Source organism: Budorcas taxicolor, chromosome 12, assembly GCF_023091745.1.
Source record: "Budorcas taxicolor isolate Tak-1 chromosome 12, Takin1.1, whole genome shotgun sequence".
Taxonomy (NCBI): domain Eukaryota; kingdom Metazoa; phylum Chordata; class Mammalia; order Artiodactyla; family Bovidae; genus Budorcas; species Budorcas taxicolor.
Window position 1 is genome coordinate 19,253,998 of NC_068921.1, and position 21,258 is coordinate 19,275,255.

The 21,258-nt window shown below is 43.5% G+C and overlaps 1 protein-coding gene across 4 annotated transcripts in view; it reads right to left on the reverse strand.

Moving 5' to 3' along the window:
• RCBTB1 (RCC1 and BTB domain containing protein 1) overlaps positions 1-21,258 on the reverse strand; it is a 61,346-nt gene that overhangs the window by 17,038 nt on the left and 23,050 nt on the right. For all 4 annotated transcript variants that reach the window (XM_052650356.1, XM_052650357.1, XM_052650358.1 and 1 more), the window contains 8 exons: positions 18,695-18,861; positions 15,296-15,454; positions 12,487-12,594; positions 11,861-12,003; positions 10,675-10,865; positions 5,684-5,810; positions 3,501-3,652; positions 1,537-1,667 (listed from right to left, as the gene is read on the reverse strand). In XM_052650356.1, coding sequence (XP_052506316.1) covers positions 1,537-1,667; positions 3,501-3,652; positions 5,684-5,810; positions 10,675-10,865; positions 11,861-12,003; positions 12,487-12,594; positions 15,296-15,454; positions 18,695-18,861 — 1,178 coding nt within the window. The remainder of the gene's footprint in view (positions 1-1,536; positions 1,668-3,500; positions 3,653-5,683; positions 5,811-10,674; positions 10,866-11,860; positions 12,004-12,486; positions 12,595-15,295; positions 15,455-18,694; positions 18,862-21,258) is intronic.

A 21,258-nucleotide genomic window follows, 5' to 3' on the forward strand; every position in this document is an offset into this window, starting at 1 on the left:
TTTGATCCTTGGGTGGGGAAGATCCCCTGGAGGAGGGCATGGCAACCCACTCCAGTATTCTCGCCTGGAGAATCCCATGGACAGAGGAGCCTGGGGCTACAGTCCATGGGGTCGCACAGAATCAGACACGACTAAAGCGACATAGCACAGCACAGGCGGTCCTGACTGGTTTTGGTCAGCAAGATCCTTATCTCCAGAACACAGACCTCATTAGCACTGAGGAGGAGACACAGAAGGTTCAAAGTCAACCGCCAAATGAAGTGAAAAGTCATGGACCAATTTAAAATTATATCACTGGGAGGAAATAAAATCTGAAGAAACAGCGTCGCTGTTTGATGACAAAGAAAGGGTAGGAAAAAAATTAGACATCCATTTCCTATTAGAAATTATTTACTTTGATCATCATCCCATCTGTTGAAAAGGCCACAGAGAAAATCAGCTATATCTGACCTTATCAAATATTTATAATCATAATATAATCTGAAATAAAAATAGGATGCATTTTGAAAACCCAGGACATAATGGTCCATTTCGATCCCCAAATGCAGCAAAGACGCAGTCTGTCCTCCAACACATCTCCAAGGCCACGGCTGCAGATCTTTGCATGAGTCTGGTAAATTCTCTGACACCAGGTGATCTCCCTGGTCACATGACGATAAGATGAAAGACTGACTGTGTCATTTCGGGTGCAAACCTTAGCTAGACACCTCAGATGCCAAAGCTATTGCTCTCTGACTTTTATTCTCCATGAAGACACAAAAGCAACCATCTCAGCCTTCAGTTCCCTAGTTATCCTTATTGCATCCTTCCCGCGGCACCACCTTCACTCAGTTCAACAAACACTGGCCACCCATGCGCTGGGCACAAGGCCACAGACGGACGGGATCCAGTTCCTGCTCAGAGGGAGCTTACATTCTGACGGTGCCATGGCTCTGCACGTCCAGAAAATGCACACAGTCAAAGAGCTTCAGGCTCCCAACAGCCCATTCACTCAAGGACTCTCTAGAGATCCATGAATCAATCCAGTATAAAAAACCACCGAACAAAAAGGAGTCCAGAGCAGCCTCTTCATCCATGAATAACCGTGAGTGACAATTAGATGATGACAGAACTTCAGAGCAAACACAGGTATAAATCACAGGGCAGCCCCGGCTTACGACAGGGCAAAGATGGGGCGAAAGCACAGCGGGTCCTGAGAAAAGATACTTTAAGCTCGCCTGGAGAAATACTTGAGAGTATCATGTGCCATCTGCTAGTCCCATTAGATGTGGCTCTTTATATTCCAACCTGCAGTGGAGCTGCTGGGACTCCACTCTTCTATCTTAGGTAGAAATAGGAGAAACGACCATTTTTGAAACTGTGAACAGAGAATAAAGCAAGCCAGATTTCTTTTTTTTAGGGGTCAGTTCATTCAATGATTCCCTAAACAGAAGTGAAGTCCCTCATCATGTTCCTTGTCCCATGAGAAAAAAAGGGGAAAAGGTGCCCACGGGGAGTTACGGGCGGTGTGTGTTTCTGCGTGCTGGTTTACGTTACCTCTGCGTCGTATCTGACTGCGGCGGAGAACAGTGAGAAGGCATTCTCCACGGTGATGCCTCGCTTGATGATATGCTGGCAAAGTTTCTTCAGCCTGTTTTCACAGTAGGACGTCGCCAAGTCCAGAAGACCTAAAAGTAAAGTATGGGATGCTTAATGGAGCTTATGATAGTTTCCAATCATCTATAAACATACATATTTCATTTTGGTGAAGAGAGTTATACAGATAAGTCAGCAGACGCTTCTTAGGGAACAGTACTCCGAATCTTACTAAATAAATTCTCTAAGTTCGTTCCCTTCCCACCTCCCAAACACACCTCTTCTATACTCCGTTTATACAATTTCTTCTATAGTACAAAGGAAGAGGAAAAAATCGAATTCTCCTGTGTTTCCAAAATGATATGCTTAATTCATTAGCAACTTATACTTCAAGATTAAAAGAGTAAAATAAGATCACAGTTATAAATTAACTGTGTCCATAATTATTAACTGTGATATCTATATATACTTTCTAAACTTTTTAAAAATTGAAGTATAGTTGATTTACAATGTTAATTTCTGCTGTACAGCAAAGCGACTCCGTTACACACTTACGTACTCCACCATGTCGTCGTTCAGTTGCTCGGTTGTGTCTGACTCTTCGCGACCTCATGGACTGCAGCATGCCAGGCTTCCCTGCCCTTCACCATCTCCCAGAGCATATTCATGAGACAGGGAAGCTTGGCATGCTGCAGTCCATGGGGTTGTAAACAGTCTGATACAACTTGGCGACTGAACAACATATTCTCTTTTACCTCCTTTTCCATTATGATTTATCCCTGGACACCAAATACGGTTCCCTGCGCTATACAGCAGGGTGTTGTTTATCCATCCTGTATGTAATAGTTTGCATCTACTGACCCCAAACTGGAAGCTTATCTCTCACCCAAATTCAATACTGTTTCTAAAGGCATGTACTTTAAATCGTTCTTAAAAATCACATTAAAAATCAATAAATCTGAAACCTTTTACCCTTCAATACTATCAGAAAACTACGATCATGGCATCTGGTCCCATCACTTCATGGGAAATAGATGGGAAAACAATGCAAACAGTGACAGACTTTATTTTGGGGGGCTCCAAAATCACTGCAGATGGTGACTGCAGCCATGAAATTAAAAGACATTTGCTCCCTGGAAGAAAGGTTATGATCAACCTAGACAATGTATTAAAAACCAGAGGTATTACTTTCCCAACAAAGGTCCATCTAGTCAAAGCTATGATTTTTCCAGGAGTCATGTATGGATGCGAGAGTTGGACTACAAAAGAAAGCTGAGCACTAAAGAACTGATGTTTTTGAACTGTGGTGTTGGAGGAGAGTCTTGAGAGTCCCTTGGACTGCAAGGAGATCCAACATGTCCATCCTAAAGGAGATCAGTCCTAATATTCACTGAAGGACTGAAGCTGAATCTGAAGCTCCAATACATTGGCCACCTGACACGAAGAACTGACTCATTTGAAAAGGCCCTGATGCTGGGAAAGATTGACAGTGGGAGGAGTAGGGGACGACAGAGGATGAGATGGCTGGATGGCATCACTGACTCAATGGACATGAGTCTGAGTAAACTCCGGGAGTTGGTGATGGACAGGGAGGCCTGGCGTGCTCCAGTCCATGGGATCGCAAAGAGTCAGACACGACTGAGCAACTAACTGAACTGAACTATAAGAGTATGGGAAAGTTGCTCAGTTGTGTCCGACTCTTTGCGACCCCATGGACTATACAGTCGATGGAATTCTCCAGGCCAGAATACCCAAGTGGGTAGCCTTTCCCTTCTCCAGAGGATCTTCCCAACCCAGGGATCGAACCCAGGTCTCCCGCATTGCAGGCCGATTCTTTACCAGCTGAGCCACAAGGTGAGCCCAGTAAGAGTGTGAGGAGACATGCTTTTGACCCTGTGTCTTGCCAGTCCCAGCATGGCTGGTACCTATGGCATCCTCAGGGGGCAGGTCCACTGCGTCTGTGTAGAGGTACTGGAGAAAGGCACGGTACACAGCATAGGAGAACTGGTCTATCTCTATCACCTCCTTCATGTCCTCATTCCAGTAAGACTGGAACATGGATCGAAAGTGCTCACACCTGAAACAGAACAGCAAAACTCACCTGCTTAAGGCGGCGAGAGCAAGGATAAACAAGTATTACAGGGACATTTACTCTATTTGAATAGTACATTCATTCCACGTACAAGAATCAAAATATATTCCGCATGCAAGGGTTTTTATATTCACCTTTTACATACACTCACTTTCATTCTTTAAGGTATTGCCTATTAAAACAGTAAGAATTATACATAGCCTCAAAGTAACCAGCGCTTCAACAAGCACCACTGTTTGCAACTGACAAACCTCATTCAGATTAAGGTTTTTGCTTACCTGTTTTGTTTAAAAGATGTTATACAGAAGAGCATTTCAAACAATGAAATTAAAAAGAAATTCAAAAGTGACTGTTCAAACTTTTGATACATATTAATATCACTCAAATGATTCAATGTTTGTATGTTACCAGCACATTCTTGCAATCAGCATTTTTGTAATCAGCACATTCTTAAAATGGTTTTAAAAGTTAACTGGATTATGTTCAAAGGATTTTTATTCCATTACCATACATGACAACTTTCCTTCTTTTCTGACTCATCCTCAAAACAGCCACCATCCCAACTTTGTTCCTGTTCTTTCATCCGCTCCCCTTCTTCTCCTCCCAAGCCTGTTAACAATTTATTTGCAAAGCACGCCCACTAGGATAGTCACATATTTGAAGAAAAACTAGATAGGTCTTTTGGTATTGTATTTACATGTACAGATACACCTAAATGAGGAACTGATTGCTGAATATTTGATTTTCTTAAAGTATAACATACTTCATCTTTACAAATCCTTTTTAAAATGAGTTACAGTAGAAAAACACAAATATATTTTCAATATCCATTCGGAATACTGAAAGAATGGCTCCAATTAGAAAGGAAATTACCTCATCTGGGAGGGAAAAAGTTACAGTTGTCTAGGCAAGGGTTAATAGATAAACTCGGTCAGAACACTATGCAGGAAAGGGACCGATAGGCTGACCACAGGTCTTCAGACAGAAACAATTCCCCTTCCCCTTTTCAATTACTACTTTGGTGTAGACACTCACTCCCTTAAAGTAATGAATGACATAGCATTTTAGTTCCCTAAAAACATGTTATTTTGTAAACAGATGTTAAACTAAATTTTGAAAAAAGACTCATAAATGGCCAGTTTAACTCTCAATGGTCAGATTTTATGTGCCTCTCTCTTGAATGGCAGCCTCAGTGAGCAATCATCCAGTTATTAATAAATACAAAGTTTCCTCACATTTATACAAAGAACTCCTGCCATGCACCATATTTAGAGAATATTTCTTCAACTGGGAATTAGATGTCTCTCAGGACCAGAAAGTCCAGTATTCCTAAGTTTTCTGCTTATGGAAAATGAAGTTTTAACTGCTGCTGCTGCTAAGTCACTTCACTCGTGTCCGACTCTGCGTGACCCCATAGATGGCAGCCCACCAGGTTCCCCCGTCCCTGGGATTCTCCAGGCAAGAACACTGGAGTGTGTTGCCATTTCCTTCTCCAATGCATGAAAGTGAAAAGTGAAAGTGAAGTCGCTCAGTCATGTCTGACTCTTAGCGACCCCATGGACTGCAGCCCTCCAGGCTCCTCTGTCCATGGGATTTTCCAGGCAAGAGTACCGGAGTGGAGTACCATTGCCTTCTCCCGAAGTTTTAATTAAAAGAAGACATATACACTTTCCACTGATGGGCCTTTGTATTTTCTTAAACCTATATACAATTTTTTTGATGGAAATAATTATGTATGAGCTACTTCATTTAACAAACAATATAGAAAAATATTCCCACATTATGCTTTTTCTAAAAGGCACATGAGTACACGTGCGTACACATACACACACAGAAACATACACACAAAACTTTTCAATAATGAGTGGACTGATACTACATGTAAAATTATTAAGTGTGCTGTTTCACTCTACTCCCAAGATTAGTTCTTATTAGTCTCCATTGTGTGGAATAACAAGGAAATGGAGACTGCAAAAGAGTAAGGCTACTGATGACTCTAAACTTATGAAAAAATACCTGATTTTCAAAACAGCTTTATGGACATGGATGTATTTCCCATCAATTCGAAACTTCAGATCGGCAGTTTCTGGACTGTCAAATTCTTTCTTCAGTGACTCTGCAACTGTTAGAAAGTCTTCATGCTCTGAAGGAAGCAAGCACATTAACACACGTGCTCAAGGTTTGAAAGACTTCACAAAGATAGTGACTAGCATGATGGATAATTCCATTAGATTTTTGTCATAAGAGTTCACACCTTACTCGACAAATCAACTTCCCAGTATTAAAATCAATGTCACAGAAATTAAATTAAATTTCACAGGCTAACAGGGAGACAAAAAATTCCACGGGCCCTTGTCAGCACAGGAGATAGTTTTTGATCTCATCTTGAGATGAGAAGGTGAGTCTCAGCAGCTGGTGATACCTAAATGTCGCCAAGTGTATAAACTATAAGAAAAAAATGTATATTTGGATTCTGTAAAGCAATTATCCTTCAATAAAAAATAAATTAATTTTAAAAATGTATATTTGGAAAGGCCAAAAACTCGTCTTCCAAACTAAGCTAGACATTAAAAATGTGTATTCCGTGGACTTCCCTGGTAGTCTAGTACTTAAGACTTCACCTTTTAGCTCAGGGGATGTGGGTCTGATCCCTAGTCGGGAAGCTAAAATCCAAAAAAAACAAAACATAAAACTGAAACACTGTTGTAACAAATTCAATCAAGACTTTAAAAACATGGTCCACATTTTAAAAAAAAAAAAGTCTTTTTGAAAAGAAAAAGTTATAGATTGTCTTTTTACGTAAACTCTTCTCTCAAAAGTTTGAGCAGTATTCATCTAAGCAGAGAATGGATCAGTTTTCCTCCACTGAAGCACTTTGGACACCTTTGCTCTGCTTTTAGGGTAGTTTCAAGGAGCTGGTAAATTCAATTCAAGGAGTCCTAAGAAACACATTCCTCACTTGAGTTGTCATGCTAGAGTGGTGTTCTTTCCCAGGGTGACCCTTTTCCCTCCCTATCTGGCATCTAAACATCCTTCTTAACCTTAAAAATTCATGCAGCACAAACAATAATCCTTACACGCTATCCAAAAGCAGAGCAAATTTACTTAGTAGGAATGTGTACTTAAGAGGAGTCGCTTTACAAAACCGTGGTCACACTGCCTGATAAAAACGTACAAGGACATATAATTCTTACCTATAAGTAGAACTGTGTTATCATAAAGAAAACTAAAGGCAGGTGTACAAACTCATGCAACACTTTCTTGTGCTTTACATGTGTGAACAAAGGAAAAGAGGAAGAAGGTGGCCAACGGGGAAACTTAAAAATTCCAGAGACCCTCACTGGCATTGCTGAATGAAGGTACTACTGATGCAGGAGACCCATTTCCAAGTCCTCCAACACGAGGACTTCCCCCAAGACTCGCAGCAGCTGCTGTTACCAGGGCAACTCTTACAGAGGGACAACTGCTAAAAGCTAGGCTGAAACCTAACAACGAGCTTTCCATGAGCTCTATTATCAGACTCTCCTAAGGAAATGCCATTTGCCTAAGCCCTGTTACTCTAATCTACAGCCTTACCTCCGACCCTGACGATGCAGAGCTCTCTTGGCTTTGGGGGAAAGGTGGATATTCTCTCAAAAACCTGATCCTGATATCTGAATCTCCAGTGAATGAAAAGACGGAAAATAACTAAGATGGGCAAAGAGTCCAAGAGCCTAGATTGTTACCCACCCTCCACACCCAAAACACAGTTCTTCTCAGTACCTCAACTCCTGCATCTCGTCCTAAGGGCTGGACCACCTTGGTTTCTGGCAACAAGTATAGTACCACCCTCCAGAGAAGAAACTGTTCTTCAGAGGCACCCATTCATCCTCTGATGCTGGGAGCCAGCACGGGAGATCCCACCCATGACAAGGTCATGTGGAAGAGACCTGACGAACAAGGCGGATCAGGACTCAAGGGACCCCCTGGACCTGCTCGAGCATCTACCCCAAAACCAGAATCTGTCTGTCTTACTATTTTGTGCCTTTCACCAACTCTTCTGACATTAACAGGAGGCTATCCCCGACCACCTTTGTCTGGAAAAAGTCAACTTAGGGCTTTAGTTAATAAGTCTCTAGGGCATGAGAGGAATATTTCAATTCAAACCCCCTCTGTCGGCATTCTAGCTTGCTTGGCAGGTTTATCCAGACTCTTGCAGCTACGCATGTGATTGTTCACAGCCTCCCAACTGTGAGAGACACGGGAAGCCTAAAACATTCTAAAAATATAGAGCCTTTTGAAGAGTTAAAAACTATTAAGAGTACTGCTGGTGTAGGATTGCATTGTTGAGCCAATGCTTGCTGCCAAGTTCCCATATCCCTTATCCACTGTGCACCTGGGAGTGCATTAGTTAACATAGTTGGAATGTAAGAAAAACAGTAGTAGCCTTGGAATTAACCACATCAGACCTTTGAGCTCATTGGTTCTTTCTTTGTTGTAACTCACTGCACCTTCGCTCCATGAGAATGTAACTTTGTTTAATACTTTCTGAGGCTGAAACAGATTAGAAATATAAAGAAAAAACACTTCAAGGGAAAATAAGTTTTCTGGTTAAGCAGCCTTTATCAAAAGAGGGTCAAAAAATGTCCACAGGCCTCCAAGGCCAGAAGATAATGTACACAACATTGTTTATGGGAAAGGTATGCAGAAAAAATCCTGACTTTGATTAAGACAAAACAGATGTACTGTTTGGGCTGACTCTGCATGACTTTGCATCTTTCATTTCCCTCTATGTACAAGTCAAGGTATAAAAGTTCCTTTTGAAAATAAAGTTGGGGGCCTCACTCACCAAAGCTTGGTCACCCCATGTCATTTTTTCTCTCTCCCTTTCTTTTTCAGGCTGATCCCTTGGAGCGCAGAAGCTCTCTGAGTTCACTTTTCTGCCCGGGCTTCTGAGACCCTCTTGAGAAGGTGCTCTGCACCTTTTTCCCATCAAGAGGGTGCCTGTGGCCTACGTGAACAGAGCAAGTCCCATGCTGGGGCTTTATTGGCTTTCTGCGTAAACCAAGGAATATCAACCTCTTTCTCTCCTCTATTTTCTTATCTGAAACATTCTTTCTTTATCTCTCTCTAAATCTCTCTCACCGACACCGTCTCCCCCGAGGGTACCCCTGGATCCTGCTGGGGCTGGACCCTGGCACTCTGACTTTCTTCCCAGCACTCTGCTGAGATCAGAAACTGCGAGAAAACAAACACTTCTGACGTTTAGAGGGTGGACAGGAAAAGCAGTCACCTGGGAGATATACTTAGTGACTGTACTTTTTCCAAACTTAATAGTAGAAAATGGTAGGACGTTTGGTCTGAAAAGAATGTCTTTTCAAGATGAGGATTTTAAGATGCAAGAACCCGAGGGAAGCCTTTCATAAACAGGTCCAGGTTAGGCAAGTATATGAGACTTTGAAGATGCGTACAGGTCTATACATATGTGTGAGTACGGCCAAGGAGTCCCGTCCCATGAACTAAATTTTCTCTAATCACAACATGCACTGCAGTCACTGAATTACAGTTAAAGAACCTGGAAAGGTTCCATTTCCTTAAGTTGAGCAGCAGCTTTACTTTTCCTAAACATCTTGCCCCCATGACCACAAAGACTGGTCACTTGTTGATGGGACAGCCCCAGCCACCTGACACACCTGAGCCGGATGTGTATTACAAGACCTTCAGTATCAGCTGCTGACCAATCCAAACCCCATGCTGTCACAGCTGTATTAAATTTCAAGCACAGGGTATCATGACTCACTTTATTCCCTCTGCACTATAAACAAAAGAACAATTTAGAAGAAATACATTGGCTAAAAGGTACAAATAAGAAATAAAAAGAGACTAAGATTATCCTGCTAATGCCTACTCAGCTTGATGACAGCTTCACATTTTCGATCAACAACAGGCCCGTGAAGGAAGACAGTATTCAGAAAAGGGACAGATGACGTAACCAAAGATCACTCAATTCCACTATCCTTTTATTTTTTTTCAGGCCACACTGTGCAGCAGGTGGGATCTTAGTTCCCTGACTAGGGATCGAACCCGGGCCCCCTGCAGTGGGAGCACAGAGTCTTAACTACCAGGTAAGTCCCCCACTATCCTTCATAATATCTCTCCTTAGCTCTCCTCCAAGGAAAAAAAAAACTTCTGAGACTGGTTGAAAGGAAAAAAGGAGAAAAAAAGTGGAATTAACTCCACAAAGTTAACAAATTCTTCATTTTTTTAAGTTCACATTAAATTATATAAATTTAGTATAACAAAAGGACTTAAGAATATCTGTACACACTCAAATATCTGTATATGAATGTTCAAAACAACAGTATTCACAATAGCCAAGAAGTGGAAACCATCCAAATGTCCATCAACAGATAGATGACAAATTGTATTCTATATATATAATACAACAGGACTCAGTCATAAAAAGAAGTACTGACACGTATTATGTTACAACCTCAACGGGTCTCAAAAGCACTGAGTAAAAGAAGTCAGACACAAAATGTTGTACCTGGTAAGATTCCACTTAAGGGAAACATCCAGAACCGGCAAATCCATAGAAACAAAACAAAACAAACAAATTGGTAGTTGCCAGTGGTTGGGGGAAAGAAAGACTGGGGAGTGACTGCATAATGGGTATAGGATCTTTTTCTACAGTGATGAAATGCTGTAGAGCTTGATGTAAATGCTGGCTGCCCAACACGGTGAAGGCAGTAAATACCTCTGAATTGCATACTTTAAAAATGGTTAATTTTTGTATGTGAATTTCACCTCAAACCGAAAACACCCAAGGGGAGGAAATAATAAATTCATATAATATTCCCATTGCATTTTAATAAACAGTATCATGCAAATCTAATTTGGGGAAGGGTATTAAAGCTAAAGGAGGGTAAAGCATTCTGAAGCGGACGGAGCCCACAGCCAGCAGATGCACAGGCACGGCGCTCGGCTGACGGTGCCCTTCCTCTGGGCGGGCAGCCGGGAGCTCTCACCCGCAGACAGGAGGCGCCACGTGACGGCGGGCGTGGCGAAGCAGGCGAACACGTCGTCGGTGGAGGAGAAGTGCGTGAGGTGCGGCAGGGTCACCGACTGGCCGCGGCACTGGCCCCACATGTACACGTGGCCGCCCTGCGTCTTGGCGGCCGACGTGTGCGCCGAGTGGCAGGCCGCAATCTCTATCACCCTGGAGAGTTTTAAGAAAAACGCACGTTACGTTTTCTTCGCAGAAGCCCAAGCGCACCACACACGGTAAATAAAAAGTTTTGTGCTCGGAACACTTCAAAGAGCCCAGGATCCAGGAAAGTTAGCTGTCAGGTCATACGGACAAAACCAAAAGACTGGAGCAACAGCTCTGGGTTACGCTCATCCTGGTGCCCCTTTCTCACCTGGAGCTCATTCTGAGTTAGGACAGGTAATGCATAATGTTGAGGAAAACCTGGGAAAACGGACTAGCAACCAAAATAAATGAGGAAAGTAGACACTGAAAAAAATGTCCTGGCAGTTCTGGGGGCTTAAACAGTAGCAAAAAATCCTGTAGTCCATAAACCATTTCCTTACAAATACGACTTTCTCTCTTACCCCCAATCGGGGCTCAGAACGCTCATTAGGCTGATTAAGCAGTGGTCCAGGGGTCATGGACTCTGAATATCCCAATCCAAAGGGACATCAAGCCAAACTTACTACATTTTTCTGTATGCTTCTTAGGTGGCCTCCCAGAATTAGAAGTCAACATCCTAAAGCTTTAGTGGGCAAGACCTCACAATATGGCTCAAAAAACATTTAAGCATCTATTCCAGTAACACACATTAAATCAAATCAATATTTAAACAGATAATGGCCTTTCAAGGGCAGATTTTATTTATTTAAAAGTTTAGTTGGCGCAAAGGGAAAATAATATGCTTTAAATTTCAACATGGTGACAGGCCCTACTAGGAAGTCTGCAGGCAATACAGCAAAACGCATGAATGCTTATCGGTGGTTATTTCGGGTGGCCATCTGAGAAAGCTGCAAGAGAATCATGTCAACTTCACGTTCACTCTGAGTGGCACAGCACTCTCTTGTTCACAATGAGAATGTTAATGACCGGAAGAGCTACAAAGCCAAACACCAGCGCTCCAGAGCACACAGGCCCAAGTCCCCATGCACACACAATCCCAAGACATGGTACCACCAAGTTACCTTTCTTTCTCCACCATGATGTGTGCTGGGCTTAGCAGGTTATTTTTATTGCCAGTTCCCAGCTGCCCATACGTGTTAGCTCCCCAGGCATACAGCAAGCCCTCATCGGTTAGTGCTAGAGTATGTGCATAGCCGCAGACAATCTGCAAGTAAATTTACATGGTTACCATCAACAGGAGAACAGAAGGGCAGGGGAAACATCTGCTTAAAGATTACAGCCAGCTCCTGCAGAATGCCAGTTCATCATCAGGTGTGGGCTGACATTCTCCGGAACATTAAAAAAGCATTAGAAAAGCCTGTACCTGAGACTACTGGATTTTTCCCAGCAGCTTTTCAAATTATCAAGACCAATGTGCCAGCACCATGGCCTTGCTTCTCATCATGGGAATTTAGGGAGGACAGAATATTAAATGTGGCAGATGAAGGCACAGGGGACTGTTCAAAAAGTCTGATTAAAAGAGTGAATTTCTGGGACCTCCCTATCGGTCCAATGATTAGGACTCCGTGCTTCTACTGCAGGAGGAACAAGGTCAATCCCTGGTCCGGGATCTAAATTCTCACAGATAGTTCAAGTCGGAGCAGGGAAGACAGACAGGGAGCAGCAGCTAGGAGCCCACCACACGTACCTGGTTGACACACACACTGTGCAAAGCTGCCACTCTCACGGGGGTCAGCTGATTGCCATTGTTTCCCAAGCCGAGCTGACCATTGCCATTGTAGCCCCAGCCATACACCTTAGAGGAAGGGGGAGAAGAGGGTTTTAAAACTGCTGGTACGAGGAAAGAGATAAAAATGAAACCCATCTAAACAAATGAGAGATTTCTTTCACTTCCAACACTCATATTCAACTGAATGAGGTCCTACAACTGATCTCCAAACAGATGTTTCAGGTGTGGGGATGACAGCTCCAGATCTTACTAGCTGGATAGGCTTGGGTGAGTCATTAATTCTTGCTTGCTACAAGAGGAACCTGAGGCTCATTAACAACTATTAATCACCTACTGTATTTCAGGATTTTTTGAATTAAGTCGTTGGAAGCAGTTGAACAGGGTGATGGACGTATGCAATTTTTCTGCAGCCAGACAGCAAGTGCTGGGGTACAGATATAGTCAAGGCACTGCAGACAGAGAGGAGAAAGGACTTAGCCATAGGAAGAAAGTTAAGATTTTTTTCAGATAGCAGAAATCTGAGCAAGGTAGATGCTCAGATCTGGCTGAAGGGTAGATGGGGATGAAGGTATCCCAGGGAGAGGCAGGTTCAGGAGACAAGCAGGTGGGCTGGCTGGACCCACCTTGGGTGGCCGGTAGGGAAAAGACCAGAAGGAAAAGTAGGGGCCAAGGGATGAAGTGCCCAAACAAAGACCAAGGAACGTGAAATGCATCCATGGATCTGCCACTGAAATATTCCAAAGCAGAGATTAACATAATTAAAGTTGTATTCTGGAGCAATCTTGCAGGCAGCAACATGAAGGGTTGACTGCGGTGAGCAAGACCAGAGGCAGGAAGACCTCAAATACATAAACTCATCTCCCATTGGCAGATAGGTGAGCTCTGATGCGGGTCCAGCAAAGGCAGTGACGGCAGGACCACAGGAGACGGGACAGAGGAAAGAGGTGTAAGGAGGAGACACAGGAGAATGTGGGGACCCCTCAGACACCTGCAATAAGAGGGGTCACCACTCAAAGCAGCAGAGCCGGGCACAGGTCTGACAGCGAGTGTTGAAGGCTGAGAACAGCCAGCGTGGGACAGGGTGAAGTCCTGGCCAGGAACAGACAGAATGCCTGGCTCAGATCAGAAACACGCGGTGTGGTGGCAACACACCCCAGGGCAAAGCAGGGCAAGCGGGCGCGGGTGAGGGCGTTCCATGTCCGGGTGAAAGGGGGAAAGGGGACAAGGCGCTCAGGGTGCTAGCAAGGGATGGCCAGAAGCACACGTTCAGTGTCGTAAGTCTAACAGGTTTGAACCTTCTGGGGAGAAATTTGGCAAGAGCTATCCAAAAATGTAATGGTATATTCCCTGACCCAGAAACCCTATTTCTGGAAAATTATTCTATAGAAATACTTGTATGTGTGTACAAAGATATACACACAAACAGTAACAGAAAATCAGCACAACAGTATTTTTAATAGCCAAATATGAAAAAAGAAAGAAGTTGAAATGCCCATCAGAAGAGTTCTGGATATGGGTCATGGAAAACGAACATCCATACCAAGAAAATTAAGCAACTGTTATAATGGAAGCAACTATAAATGGTCTGCCAATGGATTCTGGTAAAACATCTATGCTGTTAAGCAAAAAAGGTGCAAACTGGCAGAGCAAAGCGGTAGGTAATTATACTCACCTCTATGTAACTATTTATAGAGAAAGGTCCAAAAGGACATACATCAAACCATTAAAAAAACTGAGGGAAAGGTATTCACTTTTTATTTCACGTGTCTTATTTGTTTTCCTTTGTTGAAGTAATCACATAATAATTTTTAAATTAAATTTACTTTTAAAAATAAAAAAAGCGTTTCAAAAGAGAAAGAAAGAAAGAAAGAAGTGGAAAATACTGGGATGGAGGATGTTGGATGACTATCCCAGGGAATTCGGAAGTCATCCAGCATAGTATCAGGCTTGATTCAGAAAGTCAGCTAACAGAGCTGAGTACTCAGTAAACTCTACAGCACCCTCACACCCCGATGCAGGATGCTGTACATTCGCGTTCAGAGAAGTGTCCTGGAGTAAAGTTTGTGCACTGGGGCACGTACAGGTGGTAACAGGTCCATTTAAGTAGAAGCTGCAACCAGAACAATTTTATAGAAATAACCATCAGCTCAAAGGGGACCGTGGTCGAGGATCACTGAAAGGTGGGTTTTTTAAGAGTAGCTAATAACCATCAGGATGAAAAATTCTCCATTTGCAAGTTGCTTCTTCCTGGGGGCAAGCATTGCAGACAAAGGCAGGCACAGAGCCTTCATGCCCATTAGCATCAGTGCTTATAAACACCGTCAGCTAACTTTAAAGAGCGCACAGCGCCTCTCACCTTCTGAGGTGGCCGCACTCTTGGTCTCATCTTCTGAGACAGGCTGTATTCTGTCTACGGAATGTGTATCTCTCTAAATAAACCAGCTTTCACTTAAAAAAAAAAAAAAAGAGTCCTCTTTCATTAGAAGAAAGAGGCAACATCAAATTCTTTCATCTACTACATTAAATCACAAACAAATGCCTGAAAGCATCAGGCTATGTGAATCTGGCAAAAACACGTTCAAACTTCTACTTGCAGATAAACCTTGGAACTTAAAAATTCATAATGAGGAGCGAACAGCCTGTGGTTACACCTCTATCAGCTAACTATCTATGGAGCTATCAAATCAGGGCACTCTTCCTTCCATGATTTAAGCCCGTAGCTCATAAAGAAACGGACGGGAGAAAGGGGGCTGTGAAGACCGCTCACCTCACCATTGTCCAGAACAGCCATGGACGAGGTCTGACCACAGGCGATGCCGACCACCCTCTTAATATGTAAACAGTTTGTCACTTTCCGAGGAGTTGGTTGATTTGCGGTGGACCCTGACCCCACCTGGCCACAGTTGTTATAGCCCCAAGCAAATACCTATACAACAGAAGGAGAAAAGAGAAAGAAAGAAGAGTAAGGGTGAAAATTCTAACACACAATAGTCATCATATTACATAATAATCATCATAAAACAAAAGTAAACCCACTGAATGAGTCCTTACAGTGTGCTAATGGTCCTAAGTGCTTCACACACAGGAACCCATCTAACCCTCACAGTAAGCCTGAAAGAGGACCCTGGGGTCAGTATTAATACTAGTATCATCCCCATTGTATACGTGTAGATGGGAACGCAGAGAGATTAAGTGACTTGCTTGAGATGCCACAGCTAGTAAATACGATTTATTACTAATACTAACCCAAGCAGTCTAGCGGTGCTCTCCACACTGTCACACCGCCACTGTAATTTCAGTAGCTCTTTATGGTTTTTAAATCTGGCATCCAAAGGAAACGAGGTTATGTGCCACGTAAGTATCAGTGATATGAAAAAAAATCAGCCTAACTCTTTGGGTGTAGTCTTTTTTTTTCCCCCATGGAAATCCTTCAAAACAATATTTACTTTCCTCTATCTCATTAATCATCAGTGCGCGATACTATATACCCTCCCTGATGACACAAGCCCACCATCACTATAATTATTAATCACAGTTCCACTTCCTAACACCATCACACTCACAAGTATTAAGGAGATGCCTGTCCCTACAGGAATGACATGCGGTTGCTAAGAAACTCTTTTTCTTAATTATTTCTAACTGTAGCACTGCTGCTTTAGAAGGTTGAATTGCTCTGGGTAATGTTTTCTGAGTCCTCATGGCTGTCATCTCCAAGCAGCTCCCCTCAGATGCATCCTGTTTACTTTTGGCCTGTGATCAGCCACAGTCTGAAAACCATATTTCTAATGGAGAGAGACACAGATGGATCTCTAAGCTAAAGATGAAAAACAAAATGAAAAATCCCTTCAAGTGAATTATTAACTGAGCCTGTCAAACAGAGTGTGGCCAGAGAGAAGAATCAGCCAAGGGCAGATGCTGGCCACAGAGGAGATAACTTCCTCCATCACTAGGAAGATCTGTGAGGACCCCTCTCAGCCCCCTCACTTGCCTGTGGCAAGCGGTCCTCACACAGCCTGAGTTCTGGCTTCCATGAGTCTCTGTTCTCTCTCCTCTGTCAGCATTTTCTACCTAAGATCACATGTCTGAAGCTGCCCACGGACCGTCTTGAAACTCACGCTGATGTCTTAAAAAGTACGTGTGGCACAGGTTCATTTCACAGGCAAAGAAAGAAATAACCCTGAAAGTGATTACTTCCTGTTAAGTGGATTCACAGGACCAGCTAGTGTAAATATTTATATTTACCAGTTTCCCAGAGAAAAACCAGGAATGCAGGCTGCACAATTAGCAAGTTCTAATTTCAACCGTCATTCTTTTGCACTTCTTTTCAAATAGCCCAAGTTCTCTTCCAATGCAGTTGCCTTTTGTTTTTTAAAAAAAAAAGGGGGACTGGGGTTCCGCTGACCAAGAAACAGATTGGGAACAGTAGATTCCATGCACCAGGGCTGTGCGCAAGGCCCGGCTCCAGCACATTCCAGCCACGAAACCTTTATCTCACCGAGCTGCTCTGGTTTCCTCAGCTGTAACCTGCCCCACTTAGTGAAATCACTCTAACATCTCTGAAGGTCTAAACAGGGAACAACAGAATCTGAATTTTATTTCAGAAGACAGTGGACAGAGAAGTTATACTGCACAGTTTAGACCAACATAAAAGCTATGGGATGGGGACTGCGCCGGTGGGCCAGTGGCTAAGACTCTACACTCCCAGTGCAGGGGGCCTGACTTTGACCCTTGGTCAGGGAACTAGATCCCACATCCCACCAACTAAAGTTTTTGCATGCTGCAACTAAGATATGGCACAGCCAAATAAATAAATAAATATTTAAAAAAAGAAAAAAAAGCTATGAAACAGAAGAGACCATGGCAACAGTCCAGGAGATGGCAAAGCCCGACCTAAGGTGATAGAGATGGAGAGGGATGAAGTGACACAAGGCACCAGGCGACAGAACCTGCGGGATGAGTAACAGTTAAGATATGCACGGAACTTGGTTGGGGGTGGGGTGGGGCAGGAAATCTAGCTGTACAGAACCTACTGGAATGCTGGTAGTGATGCTATAACATCACTACATTTACTGAAAAACAAAATAGACCCAGGGAGGGCGGGGGGCGGGTAGAGGTCATTAAAAAAATGACAGTACAGGACACTGTCATACACATCTGATTTGTAATCTGAGCAAAAACCGAGACTCAACTGCCTTGAGTTGAGTCTACTGTCTTCAAAACAGTGCTCCAGATCACACACTGTAGGCTGTGTTAGAGAAGGAGCTTGTTCTCACGGTGGTTTTAGCTATGTACCCCAGGCAGCTACGTTCACATGCTATTCAGTTCAAGTACAAATATGGTCTTAAAGAAAAAAAAAAAAAGGCAAGGCACTTTCACATGGCCAAAGGTAGAAATGATCCAAATGTTCATCAACAGACAAATGGATAAACAAAACAGATAAACAATGAAACACTGTCAGCCTGAAAAAAGGATGAAAATCCACCACATGCTGCCACATGGATGAACCTTGAGGACATTAAGTGAAATAAGGTGGTCACAGTGGACAGGTACTGTGTGATTCCACTCATATGAGGTACCTAGAGGGGTCAAATTCTTAGAAAGCGGAATGGGGGTTGCCAGGGGTGGAACTAAAAGAAAGGAGAGGGTTCATGTTGAATGGGCACAGAGGTCAGTTCTGCAAGATGAAATGAGTGCTGTGGATGGATGGTGGTGATGGTTGCAAAACGTGAATGTACTTAATGTCACTGAACCGAACACTTAAAAATGGTTAAGATGGTAACTTTTATATGTCTTTTGTGTGTGTTAGTTGCTCAGTCATGTCCAACTTTCTGCAACCCCGTGGACTGTAGCTCACCATGCTCCTCTGTCTATGGATTCTCCAGGCAAGGATACTAGAACGGGTTGCCATTTCCTTCTCCAGAGAATCTTCCCAATCCAGGAATCAAACCCAGGTCTCCTGCATTGCAGGCAGATTCTTTACTGTTCGAGCTACAGGGAAGTAAATGAGGGCCTTCCCTGGCAATCCAGTGGTTGAGACTTCGCACATCCATTACAGGGAGCACGATCCCTAGTCAGGGAACTAAGATCTCCCATACCTTGAGGAATGGCCCCCCCAAAATTAAAAATAAATAAAAGTAAAAATAAAGCATAAGAGCAGGGCACTTACCTCTCCATCAGCTGCCAGGGCCATTGAATGATGCGAGCCACAAGCTACTTCAACCACTTGCTTGATCAAGAGGTTGGTGCAGACCTGGATGGGTGCCAGGCCTTGGTTGGTTGTCCCATTCCCAAGCTGGCTGTAACCATTGTGGCCCCAGGCATACACGACTCCATCTACACAAGGGGGGCCACACACACACAATCAGCTCAGAGAAGAGACAGCCGACCCGGAACTTTCCTCCCAGACTCTGCACAACTCGTGTTCCAACCTTTACTTCTTCTAGTGACACTGTGATTTGTAAGAAGTATGTATTTGGGCATCCAGATTACAAAAATACATTGCTCTTGTATATTTGGTCATCATCCACAGTCCCTGGCTCACAGCTCCCAAAACCGGAGGAATCTCCTTAGAGTTGACAATGATGAGGGCGTCTTTTGATAATGAGAACATTATCTCCTGGCATCTCTGCTGCCAGGAGAACCAACCATAAGGTAAGTGGGTTGGAGGGGAGAGGGCTGGAGGCTGAACCAACTGCCAATGCCGATGGCTTAGCCGTCATGACCGTAAGGAAGCCTCCGTAGGAACCTCAGGGGACGGTTTTCTGGCCCCTTTTCAGAGTGTTTCCATGTTGGAGAACCAGAACACTGACACATGCCACTGTGTTAGGCACCAAACCTTACAAGGATGGAGGCTCCTTTATTCAGGCTGTTGATTCATATCCTTTTATAATAATCAGTCATCTAGTGAGTAAATCGATTTTCTGGAGTTCCTTGAGTCATTCCAGCAAATTATTCCAATCCAAAGCATGAATTCCCTGGTGGTCCAATGGTTAGGAATCTGTGCTTCCACTGCAGGGGGCCTGAGTTTGATGCCTGGGTCAGGGACTAAGATCCCACATGCCACACGGCATGGTGGAAAACAAAAACAACAACCCACAAAGCCCAAGGAGAGATGGAGGGAACCTGGGATTTGCAGCAGGTTAATCAGAAGCACAGGGAACAACCTGGGCTCGAGACCAGCCTCTCAAGTGGAGGGTGGTGTCGTAGGACTGAGCCTCTTACCTGTGCAATCTGATTCTATCTCTGAGTAGACAGCATCAGAGTTGTGTGCAATTCCTGACACCCTGATAATATCTAAGCACTACTTCTTGGTGTGGGAATGCCTATATACACACACGCACACAGAGATTGGGTCTAGGAATTAACTAACACTTTCTCTCTGTCTTTCTCTCTCTCTGTCTCTCACTCACACACACACACACACACTGCAACCAAGAACTCTCTATTTAGCTGATGTCAGGAATGGCTCACAGACATTTGTTTTTTGAAGACAAAGAGATTAAAAAGCAAAGAATGAGGAAACTTTGACTCCCGGATGGCTACCTAGTCACCGTGGTACGAAACTGCAGCTGTGCTGTGATCAGTTCAGTTCAGTCGCTCAGTTGTGTCCGACTCTTTGCGACCCCATGAACTGCAGCACGCCAGGCCTCCCTGTCCATCACCAAATGCCGGAGTTCACTCAAACTCACGTCCATGAAGTCAGTGATGCCATCCAACCATCTCATCCTCTGTCATCCCCTTCTCTTCCTGCCCCCAATCCCTCCCAGCATCAGAGCCTTTTCCAATGAGTCAAGTCAACTCTTCGCATGAGGTGGCCAAAGTACTGGAGTTTCAGCTTTAGCATCATTCCTTCCAAAGAACACCCAGGGCTGATCTCCTTGCAGTCCAAGGGACTCTCAAGAGTCTTCTTCAACACCACAGTTCAAAAGCATCAACTCTTCGGTGCTCAGCTTTCTTCACAGTCCAACTCTCACATCCATACATGACCACTGGAAAAACCAAAGCCTTCACTAGATGGACCTTGGTTGGCAAAGTAACGTCTCTGCTTTTCAATATGCTGTCTAGGTTGGTCATAACATTTCTTCCAAGAAGTAAGCGTCTTTTAATTTCATGGCTGCAGTCACCATCTGCAGTGATTTTGGAACCCCCAAAAATGAAGTCTGACACTGTTTCCACTGTTTCCCCATCTATTTCCCATGAAGTGATGGGACTGGATGCCATGATCTTCGTTTTCTGAATGCTGAGCTTTAAGCCAACTTTTTCACTCTCCACTTTCACTTTCATCAAGAGGCTTTTTAGTTTCTCTTCACTTTCTGCCATAAGGGTGGTGTCATCTGCATATCTGAGGTTATTGATATTTCTCCCGGCAATCTTGATTCCAGCTTGTGCATCGTCCAGCCCAGTGTTTCTCATGATGTACTCTGCATAGAAGTTAAATAAGCAGGGTGACAATATACAGCCTTGTCGTACTCCTTTTCCTATTTAGAACCAGTCTGTTGTTCCATGTCCAGTTCTAACTGTTGCTTCCTGACCTCTCAAGAGGCAAAGTCAGGTGGTCTGGTATTCCCAACTCTTTCAGAATTTTCCACAGTTTATTATGATCCACACAGTCAAAAATCTTTAGTGATCAGTTACTAAAGGTCAAAGTTATCAATGCAATTTAGAAATGGGAGTAGAGCCAACTCCTAAGGAACTGGCTCAACAGATACATAAGGAAATGCAAAGTAAGAA